General features: G+C 43.2%; 4 protein-coding genes across 4 annotated transcripts; all 4 read left to right on the forward strand.

Annotated features, from left to right (window-relative positions):
* Positions 1–414: 414 nt before the first annotated feature.
* On the forward strand, positions 415–5,596 carry rbm24b (RNA binding motif protein 24b). Its single transcript, XM_026294244.2, has 4 exons — positions 415–885; positions 1,131–1,254; positions 1,370–1,424; positions 3,958–5,596. The coding sequence occupies exons 1-4, from the start codon at positions 715–717 to the stop codon at positions 4,313–4,315; spliced, it is 708 nt and encodes a 235-aa protein (XP_026150029.1). The 5' UTR covers positions 415–714; the 3' UTR covers positions 4,316–5,596.
* A 1,055-nt stretch (positions 5,597–6,651) lies between these two features.
* grinab (glutamate receptor, ionotropic, N-methyl D-aspartate-associated protein 1b (glutamate binding)) lies at positions 6,652–9,781 on the forward strand. The gene is made up of 7 exons (XM_026294294.2): positions 6,652–6,814; positions 7,496–7,772; positions 7,862–7,965; positions 8,103–8,303; positions 8,622–8,750; positions 8,840–8,983; positions 9,222–9,781. The coding sequence occupies exons 2-7, from the start codon at positions 7,532–7,534 to the stop codon at positions 9,372–9,374; spliced, it is 972 nt and encodes a 323-aa protein (XP_026150079.1). The 5' UTR covers positions 6,652–6,814; positions 7,496–7,531; the 3' UTR covers positions 9,375–9,781.
* A 140-nt stretch (positions 9,782–9,921) lies between these two features.
* On the forward strand, positions 9,922–11,706 carry LOC113122754 (speriolin-like protein). Its single transcript, XM_026294295.2, has 4 exons — positions 9,922–10,101; positions 10,670–10,888; positions 10,988–11,106; positions 11,335–11,706. Exons 1-4 carry the CDS (start codon positions 9,942–9,944, stop codon positions 11,665–11,667), a joined length of 831 nt encoding a protein of 276 aa, XP_026150080.1. The 5' UTR covers positions 9,922–9,941; the 3' UTR covers positions 11,668–11,706.
* A 421-nt stretch (positions 11,707–12,127) lies between these two features.
* On the forward strand, positions 12,128–16,604 carry smpd5 (sphingomyelin phosphodiesterase 5). Its single transcript, XM_026294357.1, has 8 exons — positions 12,128–12,308; positions 13,322–14,540; positions 14,630–14,705; positions 14,814–14,954; positions 15,035–15,124; positions 15,226–15,289; positions 15,405–15,564; positions 16,225–16,604. Exons 2-8 carry the CDS (start codon positions 13,422–13,424, stop codon positions 16,330–16,332), a joined length of 1,758 nt encoding a protein of 585 aa, XP_026150142.1. The 5' UTR covers positions 12,128–12,308; positions 13,322–13,421; the 3' UTR covers positions 16,333–16,604.
* The last annotated feature ends 168 nt before the right edge of the window (positions 16,605–16,772 follow it).

Raw genomic sequence — 16,772 nt, forward strand, 5'->3', positions numbered from 1 at the left:
TCAACTATTTAGAGAAGTGGATTATAAAGCAAACAAAGATACTGACTTGTAGGACACTGAGGTTATGTCTCTTGGATTTAAGCAGCCTGAAGACTTAAGAGACAAACAAGTACTTTAATTATATAAGTTACTTATATTTATAAGTCCCAAAACATTATTAAGGATTCAGTATTTTCCACTAGGACTGTATTCCTGGCAGTGCTCTGACACTGACGCTTTGTGTTTGAAACAAACTTTTTATTAAACCAACAGTTGAAATATTGAATCCAATAAGAAAAGTCACAGCAGCTTTTGCATTGTTTGCAAAATCAAGCTGGTAGTGATGTGCAGCTTTGCTCTGACTGCATTTGGCACATGAAGGCTCAAACTTTTACAGCATGTCTGACAAAGCGCCCAGTCAACATCTAACTCTCTCCTGGGTTTTCTGTCCTTGTTTTGTTCGGCGCGCCCTTTGCGCACTCCCCGCGCCGTGCGACAGCCCCGGCAGCCTGAGCCCAGTGTGGTGGTCTGGATCTGGGTGGAGTTTAGTATCTGTGTCACGCACTGACAACTGGGAAACTTCCCGCAACAAACTAACAGGTGTCCTCCTACGGATCCGCCAGTCACGATACCGGGGGGCTTCCTGTCCGCAGTCTGTCTCTGAGCGCATCTGAACGCTTCCCTTTGTTTTACTTCACCCCGCAGCTTCAGGAAATCGCTTTCAGACTCCGACTAATGATGCACTCGGCGCAGAAAGACACCACCTTCACCAAGATCTTTGTGGGAGGTCTTCCATATCACACAACGGACTCAAGTCTCCGGAAATATTTCGAAGTGTTCGGGGACATCGAGGAGGCTGTGGTCATCACTGATCGGCAGACCGGGAAGTCCCGGGGTTATGGCTTCGTAAGTAACAGCCGAGGTTTCCTGCACACGTGCGTAACCGGGTACGAGGTCAATTAAGGAAAAACATGCGCAAATATCTGGGCTGAAATAACCCGGGCCCTTTTCTGTGTGACAGCTAGGTTGGATATATCAAGCGACCCGAGGACCCGAGTTAGACCAGAAACCATGTGAAAGGCCATGTGTCCTGGGTGCTGCCCGGTGCCTTCATTTCCATAAAGTGAATAGAACATTGCTGTTTCTTGCAGGTGACCATGGCAGACCGGGCTTCGGCAGACCGGGCTTGTAAGGACCCCAACCCCATTATAGATGGAAGGAAAGCCAATGTGAACCTGGCCTATCTGGGAGCAAAGCCCAGGGTCATACAGCCAGGTGAGCCCAGGACTACAGCCCAAATAATCAATGAAACATAGACACAGCAGCCCAAAGGACTGACACTAATAAACGTATTTTGCTTAAGTTTAATTGGAATTGTTTTTCTTTCTAGGGTTTGCGTTTGGCGTGCCTCAGATCCATCCAGCCTTCATCCAAAGACCTTATGGGTATGTGAAGCTACACAGTCACAGTTTCTTTCACAAAAAACTGTCTTTACAAACTAGGAAAAGAAAATCTATGAGTTGTTCACGATGATATCTGATGATTTTTATCACATGCATTTGTCATTGCCTCCACCTGTTTATTCCTGAATGAGGACATGTGAGTGTTGACGTGTGCCCCTCTGGCATTGATGTGCAGGACGTTTGTCTCCAGCCACTACAGCTCTTGACTTGATGTTGTCTATCTCTCTCTGATCTGACAGGGTCGTAACGATTAAAATAGCTGATGAAGGGACATGATTTGAGGAATAGCTGAGTCTGCATTGGGCAGAGCACTAAAGTGTTACCTCTATACTCTGACATACACAAACAAACTGAAATGGTGACTAGCTGCATGGAAGTCTTATGTTTTTTCCAGTTTTCCATAGTACTTAGATTGGTGTGTGCCTTGTTTTTCAGTATGATGTGGTGTTCAGCTTAACTGTGTGCTAATTTCAACTTGCGGGGGGGGGGTTGCAGGAGGTTTTTGTGCAGACTTTGCGTTTTGATAGGGAGTTGTAACTGAAATGAAATGGGGTGTTGATTCTTTCCCCCTTTTAATAATTGATTTATGCTTCAGCCTGTGGTTTATTATTTTCCCCAGTTTTAGTTAACACTATGTTGATATGTTTTGTTGTCACATGGGGGCTGATGATCACTCAGTGTGTTAATTTCACAATCAATCCCCTGCAACAAAACACTGGCGTGCATGTGGGGGTTCTTTTTCTGTTTCCTTACCCATGATGCTGTGTTTTTTTTCTATTAACCCATTGCTTCCACTTGTAGGTCACGTTGGTACATTATTAGCAAAGCAACAGCAGCCGATTCTGAGAATCTCCGAATTAAAGCTAGATCAATTTTTAGATGTTAACTAGTTATGGATTCATTATTGAGCTTTACAGTAAACAACAAACTTTTCATATAGATAAGCTCAAATTTCCGCTGCAGGCTGGAGACTGAGATCTTAGCCGGCCTCTTAGGCAGCAGCTGTTGTCTACAGTGATCTCCACAGCCTCTCAAATTCAGATGGAAAATGGGAGTCACTCGGCAGCGCTGTTAATAATGTATGTTACAGGCAGGGCTGCTCGGCTGTGGACAACAGGTGGACCGAGCCGTGTGCCCAGGAGGCCTTTTGGTTATGTGCTCTGGATTACCCATGTGTCCTGGTGATTTACAAAGCACCTTTATTTAGCTCTCAACTTGCAGGACCGCAGAATGTGCATCCCATGTCTTTCAGTGGCTCTTGAGATGGCTTAAGTCAGCTGTGCCCTCTTAGCGCCCGAGCCGTCGATGTTTAATTGCAGACAAAATCACAAAGGACAGCAGCATTTGTTCCCTGTCTCGTTAGATCAATTATAGATGTAGATAATTTTCTGAACAGAACTTGCAATTGTTTCTCTGGTCATTGTGCTGCTACTGTACAGAACTGTTGCTCGTATATCTCATTTTATAACAGAAAAAACTTTATCAGCTTCCCGGCCGATCGAGTCTGATGAGAAAGACGATACATCCAGCAAAATCACTGTGACAGGACAGTGGTGTAGGCAGCCATTGCTGTTGACGAGTGGCCTGCCATGTGTTACTGAAGGGGGAGCTTGTCCTTTGGAAATGACAAGGGGAGCGAAAATAGCTGCTACCAGCCTCCCTTGTCAGTCAAGTTGTGTATGTTTGTGTGGCGGCGTATGTCTGTAAGAGGAGGAGGGGCACTTGTCTATGGACAGATATAACAGTTTCACACCTGCTCCTCACTATATTTACTGAGGGTGACTTTACCACAGGTTTAAAGTGCAAGCAGATTTACCCAGATACCCAGGCTTGGACTTATCCCTGGTCTATATACAGAATATTGCTGTTCCTTTGGGAACCCCCTACTCGTTCACTGCTTTTTGTTCTTTAGAATAGCTGAATGAGTTTCTTTTTCAAACAAAGACACAACAGGGCCCCTGCAGAACTTACCACAAGTACCAACCTAAAAGGATACTGTATAGTTAATTCAGTAGCTATACTGACTGCATTGCATTTTTAGCAGCTCCATTTTAAAGACACAGAAAGCCTTTATGTTGTGTTTAAGGACCCATTAACATGTGTGGGCATGCCTGTATTTGTGGTGTTGGTGTTACAGTATGCAGATAGAATAATGTCCACCTCTTTTCTTGATATGTTGTGGTGTTGTGCGATAAGCTCGCATTTTGTCAAAAACAGTTTTCAGTGACACGTTGGGTTGCAGAGCTGGGCTGTGTCTACTTTAATGCCTCACTGTGTTTCAGATTCAGGTGCTTTTTGAACTTAAAATCTGCACTTGTGTTTTTTTGTGCTTCCTTAACTTTTCATTTCTGTGTAGGGTTTTTCTGTTGTTAATGAATGGATTTGCTGTGTTCTGAGGACTGGATTGACGTATTTGTGGCATCTGCTTTTCAGTTTTTCCAGAATTGAGTTTCAGCATTAGACAAATGACTGGCTGTGGCTCTGCTTTGACCCTGTGTGTCATTGCGTCCTGTAGGATCCCAGCCCACTACGTCTACCCTCAGGCCTTTGTCCAGCCCAGCGTTGTGATCCCTCATGTACAACCTTCTGCTGCTACCGCAACAGCTGCTGCGGCCGCCACCAGCCCATACCTCGACTATACCGGAGCAGCGTATGCCCAGTACTCCGCGGCGGCCGCCACTGCCGCCGCCGCCGCCGCCTATGAGCAGTATCCATATGCGGCCTCACCAGCACCAACAAGCTACATGACTACAGCAGGGTATGGATACGCTGTCCAGCAGCCACTCGCGACTGCTGCCACTCCAGGAGCCGCCGCTGCTGCTGCCTTCAGCCAGTACCAACCACAGCAGCTCCAGACGGATCGCATGCAGTAAAGCCACGAAAACTACCTGAAAAGAGGGAAGAAGGGGAGGCCGCCGGTCAAGGTAGAAGGGGGAATATGGGAAACGCTGAATGGTGGTTGTCACTCCCAGGTTTTTTCTTAGCAGCTCTTCTACCAAAGACCCTGAAGAAATTATTGAAGGGAGCTCAGTATTTTGTCACTGTTCAATTTCCAGTATCTGATTATTTATTTATTCAGCATCACTCACTGGACCTCATGTCAACAATTGCTGAATTTTGTGTATATATATATTTCAGTGGATCTTGTATAAAATTTCCTATTACATTTATGTCTTATGATCAGATTTCTTCCCCAATACTTTGAAAACAAACCAAAACACTTGCACACATACGAGAAAAGTATCTTTCATCATCATGCAGTTTTTAGTATATCATAGTTTTGGACCAGTAATTTGTTTGGTAACGCTATGCAGACATTGATAGAGAAGTCAGTGTTTTGTTAGGATCGCTCTTCTTTTTTAGTAACTGTGTGGAGTGAGATGGATTAGACAGCTAGTTTAAAATATATTTTCTTGACAGGACAATACTACAAAATGCTGAAGGTGATGCTGGGAAAAGCACTCACCATTCCTCCCTTATAAATTGCACCTCAAGCTCAGCAAAAGGGAGGAGACATTGTTGAATGTGAATCTGTAATTTTGAAAAAAAAGTTTCATAATGTGCCTTTTAAATTATGCTATTTATCTATTTATTATGGAGCCTTGCATTGATTAACCCTACATTTGAGTTCATGTGTTAGTATGAAGCCTGCTATAGAACATGCCCTGATGTGCTGCTGCATTTCACATGATCAAGAACATATGACAGATGTTTAAACTTGGCTTAACAAAGCAATATACTGTGTATAAAGAACAAAACATGAGTGGAAAGATAGCAATAAATCTAGAACTTTTTTGTTTTCTGTAGGTTTAATGTCTAAAATAGATTCTTAATTCTTTATTGTTGCTTTTTATACTTGAGCAGTTTGATATAGGACAGTGTGACTGTTCCCTTTTTAAATGTTTTCCATTTGATGTCTTTTGACATTAAATGTCTTTCATACTGCAAGGGCATCACCCATTTCACCTTGCATTTTATAATGCATGACTCAAAATAATGCAAACATTATTATTAAATTTGTGAAATAAAAGGAAATTTACCACCAACTGTTTTCTATTGTTCTGTGATCTGTGTCATTTTAGCTCACATGGTTTGATGAAGTCATATGACCTAATGGTCACAGCTGTCAATAAAGAACACACGTACCACTTTCACCATTAAACAGACTCATGTTTTTGTAAAATCCTTCAAAACAAAGTTCAAACTTGAGATGCAAGATATGTATCCTGCATCTGGGGAGGCCTGAGTCTAAGAATCCAGTCTGCTGGAAGGCCAAAACTGTAAGAAGTCCCTGTAATACATAGCCAGTAGTTTGTGGAACCAGATTCTTTCAAGTTGACCAAATAAAATCATAAAACTCAAAATATCCTGATGTGTTTTTCAATGTATAAATCCTAGGTTTATATTTCACATCATGACTAACATTAAATTTGATACAGCAATGTTTTGGTTCTCCTGTGGTCAAATGACTGAAATGCACATTTAACTCAGGGATTTCTGGTTTTTACAGACACTATAATTCTGTGTTTCAATCACTCACAGATGCAGGATATTATATCAAGACTGCCTGGTCCAAGGAAATGAAGGCTGTTGTGACCTTTCCCGGTTGCCCTCTTATTTTTCACCAAAGCTGTGGCCTTCTGACACCTGCTGGCTCCTGTGAGTCACAACTTCCAGCCGAGCATTTTGGAGCTGACACCGCACTTCTCGTCCAATCCGCTCACGGTCCGTTGGCGGATATATGTCTTTGTTCTTTGTTATTCCAACCATCATTTTCTTTTCTCAGAAACTGTCAAATTCACCCACATAGAAAACATGCAGTGGAGTTGCGTTTGGATCATAGCGGCGTTGCAGTAAATATGGGCATCCAACCTCGAAAATACGTTCAGGCCAAAATCTAGTTGGTAAATAGGTTACGAATGGGAAGGTCGAATTTGATGAAAGCTCGACTATATCCAAAATAAATAATAAATGAAAATATATTTCTTGAAAATCGAGCAAACATCGATGCCCCAAACAACCAAAAAGGGCCGTTTGCGCTATAAAACCAACATTTAGTGGATGTAGTGCTATATTGCTAATTCATAATCACTATTTCTAATCAGGTCAAAGAACTTTGTATGTTATAATATTTATAGTGGGTGTTTATAAGACGATGAAATGTGCATTGTTCCCAGGTTTCCCATTCGCCGCGTGTGACGTGAACGCCGCACTGCATTCCCGGACGCAGGGGGCGGGTTGCCAGTTTCAGTGGGTTTGGGCGAATATGGTTGAATTAGCTGCAAAACGGGAACAGAACCTGCCATAAAGTGTTGTCAACAATCCGGGAAGAAGGCTGTTGGCACTGGGAACGTTAACGGCGAGTAAATAACGTAAGCAGTGTTTAAATGCTTCTGTTGTACTAACTAACTTTGTGGCAACGAGCGCTTGGCTAACGCTGTTTCGGTCGTAGCGTTAGCTTATTGTACCTTCAAATAAAAAGCGTCTTCACTCGGTTTTAACCAAGTTATCGGTGCTCAAGCAGCAAGAAGAACCAGCTGTGTGCGCATTGGCGCAGGAAAAGGAGCCGTTTCTTGGCGGAAAGTGGAAAATTTCTCCTCGTTGGCGAAACCTCGAAGAAACCTCGTTTAACGGAAAACGCTTAGATTCCAACGCCCGGCAGCAGGTGGAGACAGTCGGTCAAGGCCGTTGTCAAATTAACTGACGTTAAGGATCAAAACACAAGACTGGTTAGGGTTGGTTACCCATAAGGTTCGGTTCGGGTTCAGGTAAGGAGTAAACGTGCTGACCTGCATCAATAGTCGATTTCCGGGGCTTGGAATCTAACACCAAGATTAACTGAACCGCAGTGAAATCAACTTTAAACCGGAAGCTCCGTTTCATCGTGTGAGAACAGACGGCGTCAAAAACTCTTCTGGTTAGTTGTCGATGCGGTTCTCATATCCACCGGAAGTCAGGCCCGTCGTGTGCGGTCTGCGACGGTACCGCGCATCTTAGTGAGGGTTGTTCCGTTTGTGCCCGTTAACGTTTTTACTTGACGCCTTATTTCTCAGAGCTGCCATCGGTCTCTGTTCACACCGACGCCGGACATGGCCACCGAGAAGGCTCCGGCACACGGGGCTCCCTCTCCAGCCTTGCGGCCCGAGGTGGACATGAAGATGCCAGGGCCAAACCTGTTTGGGGATCCGGCTGCTGGTGGTCTCCCTTTCCCCCCACCGACTGCGTTTGTTCCCGGGATTCCTGGAGCTTTTGGGGCGGCCACAAACCCTCAGGGCGGCTCAGGATACGGAGCCAACCCATCACCCTATGCAGCTCCAGGCCTCTTCAGCAGTTAGTATCTCTAACAGGTGTCACTTCATGTGGACTTACGTCCATTGTACATTTGCACTAATGTGATGTTCTGGTTGGTGCCACTTCAGATGATGTTTACTATAACCAGGACGACCCACCCCCCTTTCATGAGAATGAAGAGTTTGACTTTGGATTAGATAACAAGAACATAAGAAGAGCCTTTATTCGAAAAGTAAGTAGGCAGCAGTTACATGAACACACAGACAGAAAACCTCCTTTGTGGACTTGATGCAACTTCAAATGCATCTAAAATGTTCAGTTCTTGTTATTATTACTTGCTGCTGTTTAATAACCAAATGTGCCACGCAGGTGTTCTTGGTGTTAACCGCTCAGCTGATGGTGACATTCACCTTTGTGGCTGTGTTCACCTTTGTGGAACAAGTCAAGATGTTTGTCATGGTGAACACCTGGACCTACTTGGCCTCTTATGCCGTGTTCTTCGTGTCACTTTGTGTGATCTGCTGTTGTGGGAACATTCGCCGAAGACATCCCTGGAACCTGGTCGCACTTGTAAGCCTGCTCAGACTTTTTTTTTTTTTTTCCTACCCCTAAATAAGAAGCAGAGAGAATTACTGTGTTATCTGTTCTGGTTTATAAATCAGTGTTTTAGACTGAAACTGAAACAACAGTGTGTTTTAATGTGGAAAAGGGGGAGATTAGAAGACTTTTTTATGCTGACATTTTGATTTAGGAAGTGTCAGACTACAGTTGAGGTGCGGTCTCTGTTTTAGGTACAAAACATTCTCCATTTTTATTATTCGTGCCTTGAGCTGCACTCACGTCAAACAAGCGCAGCAGTGCTGATGTGTTCCTGTTTCTTGTTTTCAGTCCGTCCTCACTCTCAGTATGTCCTACTTGGTGGGAATGATTGCCAGCTACCATGAGACTGACTCAGTGATCATGGCAGTGGGCATCACAGCAGTTGTGTGCTTTACAGTTGTCGTCTTTTCTCTGCAGGTTGGTATATGTGTGTCCCTGCCTCCTGAATGTGTATCATGTAAATCGGTCACACTCGCTTTAATGACGCTCTTGGCTTCTTCCCACAGACTAAGTATGATTTCACTTCCCGTTACGGCGTGCTTTTCGTGTGTTTGATTGTTCTGATCGTCTTCAGCATCCTCTGCATCATCATCCGTGACAGGATTCTGCACATTGTGTATGCAGGATTGGGAGCATTGCTTTTCACCTGTGTAAGTCCTTAGACAATCAGATTTATTGCAGCTTTACAGAATACGGTATAAATGAGAGCAGTGAGTAATATTGACACCGATGATTTAAAGTTACAGGTTTAAGGACAGAGGTAAATAAACAAAAATTAAAAATAAATGATTGTAACCTCATAATTTTCTATATTTTTTTGTTTGGGCTAACATGTTTGGTTTGTGTAAAAGAAAGACAAATATTTGACCCAATTTCTTCTGTTAACAGTTCTTGGCAGTTGACACACAGATGCTGCTTGACAACAAGGAACTGTCCCTGAGTCCAGAGGAGTATGTCTTCGCTGCTCTTAACCTATACACAGATGTCATCAATATCTTCCTCTATATTCTCTCCATCTTTGGAAGTGCAAGGGGGAGCTGAGGAGGAGGAACAATAGGGAAATTTGTGTTGGCAGTAAATCGTGTCGAGTTTGTGCATAGAAGTGACCAATAATCTTTAATATTCAGTAACGGTTTGTTGTTCATTGATTACATACAGTAGTTGAGATTTCTTTGTTTCACTCAGTGTGTTTGTGAAAGAGTTTGCTCAGTTGTCATTGAGAAGAATCTGTTGACATGTAGTATAAACCAGCATTAGCCAGCAGTAAGGGAAGGTGCTAAAAACCACAGTGCACAGCTTCAATGTCAACAGATTGGTCTCCATGACGACTGAAAAACCTCACCCACTGTTGTATTTTGTCTGTCATGGATATGAAAAGTTAGTGTAGCGTAGCTTCAGTTTGGCTGTTTGCCGTATGATTTCCAAGGATGGGAATAAATTTTATTACTCCAATGGTTTTTCTCTACATGTGATCTGTTTCCTTGTGTGGGGCGGGGGGATCCTGAAGGCCTCGCCTACTACGGCAGAATGTTATGTTGTGATTTGATATAATTCTGCCCAGAAGGTTCTGAGTGTTTAGGGTTCGGCTGTGAAACAGGGAGCCCCAGAATGGACTGGGAGAAAACCGTTGCTGCCCTGCTGTCAGAAAATGAAAAACTTGGGCAGGAGAACGAACAGTTGAAGTCACTGCTGTGTGTAGTCAAGGAAAACCGAGACTTGAGAGCCAGGACACGGAGCTTCAACAATGACACTCTGGAGGAGTTCTCAGGTATTCGAGTGTTTTTCTGTGCCACTAGATGGCAGCTAGTGTACAGTTCAGAGGTGAGAGTGCAATGGCAAAGAATTGGAGCTAGAGTCGGGTGTGACTGCTTTAAACAGACGAGGTCAATGTTGGAGTCTGGTTGCCTTTGTTTTTAAATCAATTACTGCATTTCCTTTGTCATATAATTACTATGAGACATACAATATGTTAGCAAATATAAATCATTTTATGGGTCCAAACATAAACATCATACATGGATCCAGTTCTTCATATGTAGGCCTGAAGCAGCATTTCATAATAAAACAGTTGGCAGGGGAGAAACTGACCAATGTTGTTACCTAGCAACTAAATTCCAGAGAAATGGTCTTGGCAGTTTGACCTTTTCAACCTGAAATGTGAGTGAAATGTTGACTTAATTGTTTCTAAGAAAAATAAAGGATAGAGGAATTACAATTAAAGTTAGCAAAAATTGTGTACAAATTAAAAACTGTATCTTACCGATTATCAACAAATGTTCCTGTCATAATCCTTACAGAGTAGGTCTGACAATAATAGTTGGATTCCTTGTTATCAGTTAGCTCACCGTCAGCAGGAAAACCATCTAGTCTGTGGCAAACCACCTTTGATGACAGACAATTCAGGGAACACTTGCAACAAACCAAAACCAGCAATGAACACCGAACCTCATCCCCTGTTGACCTCAAGTCTTTCATCCAAAGCTCGATGCACACAGACACAAATGAGACGGCAGAGGTTCAGAGCTGCCAGGCCGATAATCCTCCTGAGGTCAAAGGTGAGTGATACCCAACATATGGTAATTTTGAACAAAGTAAATATTCACATATATTTTGTATATGTCATATTAATTTTAGTTACTTCCTTGTGGTTCTAGACAGGCTGTTGGGAGAGATTGCCTACCAGCTGGATAGACGGATTCTTTCCCATGTCTTCCAGGGCCATAAGAGGCTTTATGGTTTCACGCTGCTCAATATACCAGATAAGATCATAGAGGTTAGAAGTTGCACCTTGATATCTGAGGTGTTTAGTGGAAGAATTTTATTTTTTATTAACCTGGCAAACAACATGTTCATTTTTAAAATTCTAGTCCAAAGATTATAGATCAAATTTAAACAAAGATTTAACTTTCTCCCCTTTTCTGCTCATTTAGACAAATCGTACCATAACATTTCTTTTATGTGACTCAGAGGAAAGTGTCAAGCCTTTATCCCACTCCTGCAGGTCACCACACACCCGCTGACAGGGAAGATAGATGATGGCTATCGGGTTCATCTCACTCAGAGGTATTCTAACCTCATGGACCGTTTGAACCAGCTCGGATATAAAGCGACACTTCACCCACCTTTCACCGAATTTATTGTCAATACCTATGGGATCCTAAAGGAGAGGCCTGGTGAATACAGCACCCAGGCAAAGGTCTACAATAATCCAGACTTTCTAGGGAAGCTGATAATGTCCACAGCACCGAGAAAACTTCAGAAGGACCTGCTGCTTGTCCTCACCTGTCTCTGCAACATGGCCGAGAAGGACAGAAAGCCTCTTCTTCTGTGGTAGACATGATGCAAAGTCCGACTAAATTTGCTATACCACCCACAAACTGCAAATAAAAGCTGATAAATGAAATTATGTGATGCATTTTATGTGGCTCTGATTTCTTACACAGGAAAACTCCTGCCTACAATTTAAAATCCTCAATTCAGCATTTGTTTCTTCACACAGACTGTGGTGAAACATTGAAGGTGTCTCAGTCTGTTGTCTATACAAACACAAACACTCTCAGCAGTGACTTGATATTTTGACTGATGTTCAGTAACATATTGAGGCGGTGTAAATGTCATTCTGACTGAATTAACCATGATGCCACGATATAAAACATGTATTCACAGGTAGACTCATGTTTAGAGTATCTCCTATTCAGGCCCAGAACAGATGTTACAGATGTTACTAGGTCTCGACAGCTCAGGTCACGTGACAGATGGGCCAGACACCATGGTAACGTCATGAGGGCGTGGCTTAGTAATGCCAGTATAGTATAATAAGCTGCTGGGAGCCGTGTGCTTTTTATCTTCAGGTGACTTTACTCACCTGTTTCTCGCGCTACAAGCTGTTTTATTCGACCACGTGACAACCTAACAACCAGGTGTGAGTGAGAACCCGGTTAGTTGGAGCTGGGTTCCTCAGACCGACTGTCCCAGGTAAGAGCTGGTCGGGGTAAGCTAGCTGTTATGTAGAAACTACAACCGGATGTGAGAGCTCAGTCACATCGAAGATGGAGCTGCACCTGAACCAAAGTCTGTTGTCTTACAGGTGTTACTGTAAAGTGTTGAGTCGTTGGTTAAGGGAAACTGTTAGCTTAGCGTTAGCATACCTGAGGCTAAGGCTGTCTGCACACACACTCACACACACACTCAGACTCACACTCACACACACACTCAGACTCACACTCACACTCACACTCAGCTCGCATCCTCTTCCAATTCAAAAACGACACGACGGCTCAGTTTAACTCAGTTCAGCTCAGTTCAGTTTAGTTTAATTCAGTTTATCTCAGTTCAGATCAGTATTAGCTCAGTTCAGTCCAGTGCTGTTGTCTTGTTGTGGGTTCTTGTTTTTGGCCCAGCTCAGAGTCCAAAGTCCACAGTGGTGTCACACCGACATTAAAGGACTAATCCACACTAATGATTTAGAGAGTGAGTCTCATTATACGATGTTAGTGTCCAGAAAGCTGGATCAGACATAGTGGAGCTTTTCATATTAAATATTATTTTCGACCAAGAACATTTCTGTTAGGTTAGCAAAATATTAGTTTTACCTCTGACACACCCAATGACTGTTACCCAGTATAGTTATGTGGTAACTACAAACAAAGGTGTGATCATGCTTTTCATTGCAGCCTCACTTGGGCAGCAGTGGCCGTCGTGCAGACTGTAGCAGCCGGATTAAAGGAATTCTTTACCATGTTCTCCTCCTGTTAAAGTGGTTGGGCTAGTGTGCAGTAAGCCAGTGTGCCCTCCCCTCTGCAGCTCACTGCTCTGCATTCATGCCCGTACTGTCCTCACTTGCTTTATCGTTTCCAAACCTGCGTGTACGGGCATGAAGTAGGTGTGAGATAAAAACCAGCTTGATTGACAAGAATGTATGTTACGCTGTGGTTTGCAAGAACAGAGTCATGTCACAATAGTTACATTTCTTTTTCCTGCCTCCTTAGTGTCCAGTGGAGCTCATGAATGAGCGCGTTGAAGGAGAGGACAGAGCAGGAAGCCCCAATGGTGCTGACAGTGACTGTTGTTTAGACAAGGGGCAGAGGCATGGCCCTGCAGACATCTCCCTTTCCTAATGGGTGTGTTGCAGCCATCCATGCTGTGGGATGGGCATTAATCTTGCCTTGTTTCTGGTTTCTTGATCGCCTCATTGCTGTGTGCAAGTCCACCACCCTGGAGCGAACCCAGAGAGTTGAGCAAGAATGCTACCTCCAGCCTCTCAAGGTCATCTTTGGGGCTTGTATCTTCTTCATTCTTTTTCTTGCCACGGCCCCCTTGGCGTTCCTGGGCTTTCTGCTCTGGGGTCCTCTTCAGGCCTGTCGCAGACCCTTTTACTACCACAGAGTAACACCATCTTCGCCAGAGAGGGAGACACACAGGGGCTTTGAGCTTGCAGGAAAGGCATCATTTGGCTTTGCCACAGCCAACCTGTGTCTTTTGCCTGATGGCTTAGCTCGCTTTAACAACCTGGGGCACACCCAGCGGAGGGCGACTGCTATTGGTCAGCGCATTGTGCAGGGTGTGTGTCGACCCCATGTCCGTATCTTTGTTGATTCCCCCAGCAGCTGTGGTACTCTCAGCCCCTCCACTAGTATACTCCCCACAGTAAACACAAATACATATGGGGCTACAGATAGACAGGCTCAGCCCCCAGTGAGTCATGATTCAGCTGAAGGACGTGTTTCAGTCCCGAAATCCAGTAGTCATGTGGTTTGTGTGCCCTGTGATGATACAGAAGATGACGCCTGTACTGAGTCACCTCCTCCCCTACTCAATTCCAATCAGAACTCCAACCAGCAGGGCCGAACAGGTCACCGGAGTGCCCCCCGAGCCCTGCTCTCCCAGGGTCTCCGCCAGCAGGATGACGTACCCTGGGAGGTGTCGTCTTTGTTTCCAGCTAATGTGGACATACTATGCTTAGAGGAGGTGTTCGATAAGAGGGCTGCACAGAAACTAACCCAAGCATTAAAACCTGTGTTTGGTCACATACTATATGACATTGGTGTGTACGCTTGCCAGCCACCATGCAGATGTTCCTCTTTTAAGTTCTTCAACAGTGGCCTGTTTCTAGCCAGCCGATTCCCAGTGCTTGAAGCCCAGTACCGCTGCTTTCCCAACAGCCGAGGGGAAGATGCTCTGGCTGCCAAGGGCCTCCTTTCTGCTAAGGTACATGCTTAATATTATATATTAAGCTTCTATCGGAGACTGTTGTCCTTTTTGTTTTCCAGAATTAATGTTGTTTTTCATATTCACAGGTGCTAATTGGGCAGAATCAGAAACAGAAGAATGTGGTTGGTTTTTTTAATTGCACACACCTTCACGCACCAGAGGGCAAGTCACATTTTTTGATATGGTCTACTCAAATTATTATCAGAAAATAGTTTGCTTATAATGAAACAAGTTGAAACAAGTCACAGCTTCTGTGTGTTGTCTTATTAGGTGAAGGTGAAATTCGCTGTGAGCAGTTGAATATGGTCACCAAATGGATTGGTGATTTTCAAGCTACCCACAAGCAGCCTGATGAGGATGTTGTTTTTGATGTGCTCTGTGGTGATTTCAACTTTGACAACTGCTCACCAGGTGTGTTTTATTCTATTCTTTAAGTTTTTTCTGAATGCATCTTCACTAGTAGTATTTATACATTTTCTCTCTGCATCTAGATGACACACAGGAACAGAATCACTCTCTGTTTGAAGAATACAGAGATCCTTGCAGGGAAGGGCCTGGAAAAGAGAAGCCCTGGGTCATAGGTGTGTATCACTTCAATACATTATACAACAGTAAATGCTACATACTTACAGTATTTGACAAAGTTGACTAAAAATAAGGTTTTGCAATGATTTGGTTCAAGGAACTCTGCTGGAACAACCTACCTTGTATGAAGATGACGTAAATACCCCAGAGAATCTACAGAGGTACATCCAGTTCCACTGCTTCAGCACATATCACCAATGTGACATGAACAGAACCTTTAACAAGTCACTAAAATGAGTTGAAGATTCACTGTTTCTCATCTGTGGTTCTGTGTAGAACTCTGGAGACAGAGGACCTGAGAAAGCAATATATCTCTCCCCCTGTTCCCGCACTGGGCTGTCCATTGGTTTACCCTGAGACCGGCCAGCCGTGGGTGGGACGTCGGATTGACTATATCCTCTACCGCGAAAGCTCTATTTCAAAGCACTGCCACACCGTATGTGTCCTTGTGTATTGTTTCTACTCATGTCCTTTCTTCTACATTGCCTCTGCATTTATAAAAACACAACCGATGTCTCTTTAAAACAACGACAAAAAGAACAGTATTTAAGTTATGGGGGTATCAAGGGCACTTAGCTCCTCTTAAAAGGAATCTAAGCTCATCCAGGAAACACAAAATCGCATGTTTAGTGGGAAGGTCTCAAAAACTGATCAATAGCCATTAACTTTTATAATGCAAAAATAAATGATCAATTTTAAGTCAAATTACTGTTCTGTGATTGGTTGTTTTAAAGGATAAGCTGATGATTTTCAGATGATTTTGGTTATTTTCCAAAAATCCTGTGCACACACTCAAACCAACAATGAATTTTATGTATTCATCCTAATGTCTGTGGCTCCAGAACCTGGTTTAGCTTGTTCTTCTGTGTTTCACCCTCATGATATGCATGAGGCTCTTTCTTACCTCAGTCTGCAAAAGGCCACTCTGAGGTAAGAAAGAGTCAACTGCATGTCTCGTACTCAAATGTGTAGCACTATCAACAGTGCCAGAAGTTAGCATAAGTTAAGCATGAGAAAAGAGAGCCCCCTCCCCCTCAGAGCTACAGCATGATTTGAATCCTGATGAAATTAGTATACTGTCATTTCCTCCATCCAGGAAATTGAAGAGGTGACCTTTATAACCCAGCTGGCGGGGCTTACGGACCATATTCCTGTGGGTCTGAGAATAAATATAACACTGGACTCTGACTCTGCTGATGAATGAGGACTAATGTGAATGAAGCTTCACATTCCTTCAAAGGGAACCAAATGTACATTTCTCTGATCTGTACAGGCACAAAAATGGTTTGTTTACATTTTCAAATTTGTACTGACCAATGAGGTTATACCTCAGGTGAAATTAATAGCTTTTATACAATTTTATGCATCAAGGCTTTTAAATGCCACTGGTATTGTTTTGTAAAACAATACATTTTTTTAGGATTTTTCCTTTTGAAAGTTCTCCTACGGAAATAAATGGAAATGGTTCATTTTAAATCTTGTATCTTGTTTTTCATTGATTTGACTGTGAGGCGCAGTGACACGGTGGTAGTCGTTTACCACAGTAAAACTTTGCAGTCATTAGTTTTTGTGTCCTTAAGAGTAAGATCAAAAATAAATATGTATAATAAATAAATAATAAATTATGTTTTATCGTACAATAGA

This window comes from Mastacembelus armatus, chromosome 16 (assembly GCF_900324485.2).
Source record: "Mastacembelus armatus chromosome 16, fMasArm1.2, whole genome shotgun sequence".
NCBI classification, from domain to species: domain Eukaryota; kingdom Metazoa; phylum Chordata; class Actinopteri; order Synbranchiformes; family Mastacembelidae; genus Mastacembelus; species Mastacembelus armatus.

Coding starts and splice junctions, on each gene's coding strand:
- rbm24b (XM_026294244.2), top strand. CDS start 715: ATGATGCACTCGGCGCAGAAAGACACCACCTTCACCAAGATCTTTGTG. Junction 1,255..1,369: donor GCCCAGGGTCATACAGCCAG/GTGAGCCCAGGA, acceptor TTTTCTTTCTAG/GGTTTGCGTTTGGCGTGCCT. Junction 1,425..3,957: donor TTCATCCAAAGACCTTATGG/GTATGTGAAGCT, acceptor TGCGTCCTGTAG/GATCCCAGCCCACTACGTCT.
- grinab (XM_026294294.2), top strand. CDS start 7,532: ATGGCCACCGAGAAGGCTCCGGCACACGGGGCTCCCTCTCCAGCCTTG. Junction 8,751..8,839: donor TTGTCGTCTTTTCTCTGCAG/GTTGGTATATGT, acceptor TTCTTCCCACAG/ACTAAGTATGATTTCACTTC. Junction 8,984..9,221: donor GAGCATTGCTTTTCACCTGT/GTAAGTCCTTAG, acceptor TTCTGTTAACAG/TTCTTGGCAGTTGACACACA.
- LOC113122754 (XM_026294295.2), top strand. CDS start 9,942: ATGGACTGGGAGAAAACCGTTGCTGCCCTGCTGTCAGAAAATGAAAAA. Junction 10,102..10,669: donor CACTCTGGAGGAGTTCTCAG/GTATTCGAGTGT, acceptor CCTTGTTATCAG/TTAGCTCACCGTCAGCAGGA. Junction 10,889..10,987: donor TAATCCTCCTGAGGTCAAAG/GTGAGTGATACC, acceptor TTGTGGTTCTAG/ACAGGCTGTTGGGAGAGATT.
- smpd5 (XM_026294357.1), top strand. CDS start 13,422: ATGGCCCTGCAGACATCTCCCTTTCCTAATGGGTGTGTTGCAGCCATC. Junction 14,955..15,034: donor CTTTGACAACTGCTCACCAG/GTGTGTTTTATT, acceptor CTCTGCATCTAG/ATGACACACAGGAACAGAAT. Junction 15,565..16,224: donor TTTCAAAGCACTGCCACACC/GTATGTGTCCTT, acceptor TCCTCCATCCAG/GAAATTGAAGAGGTGACCTT.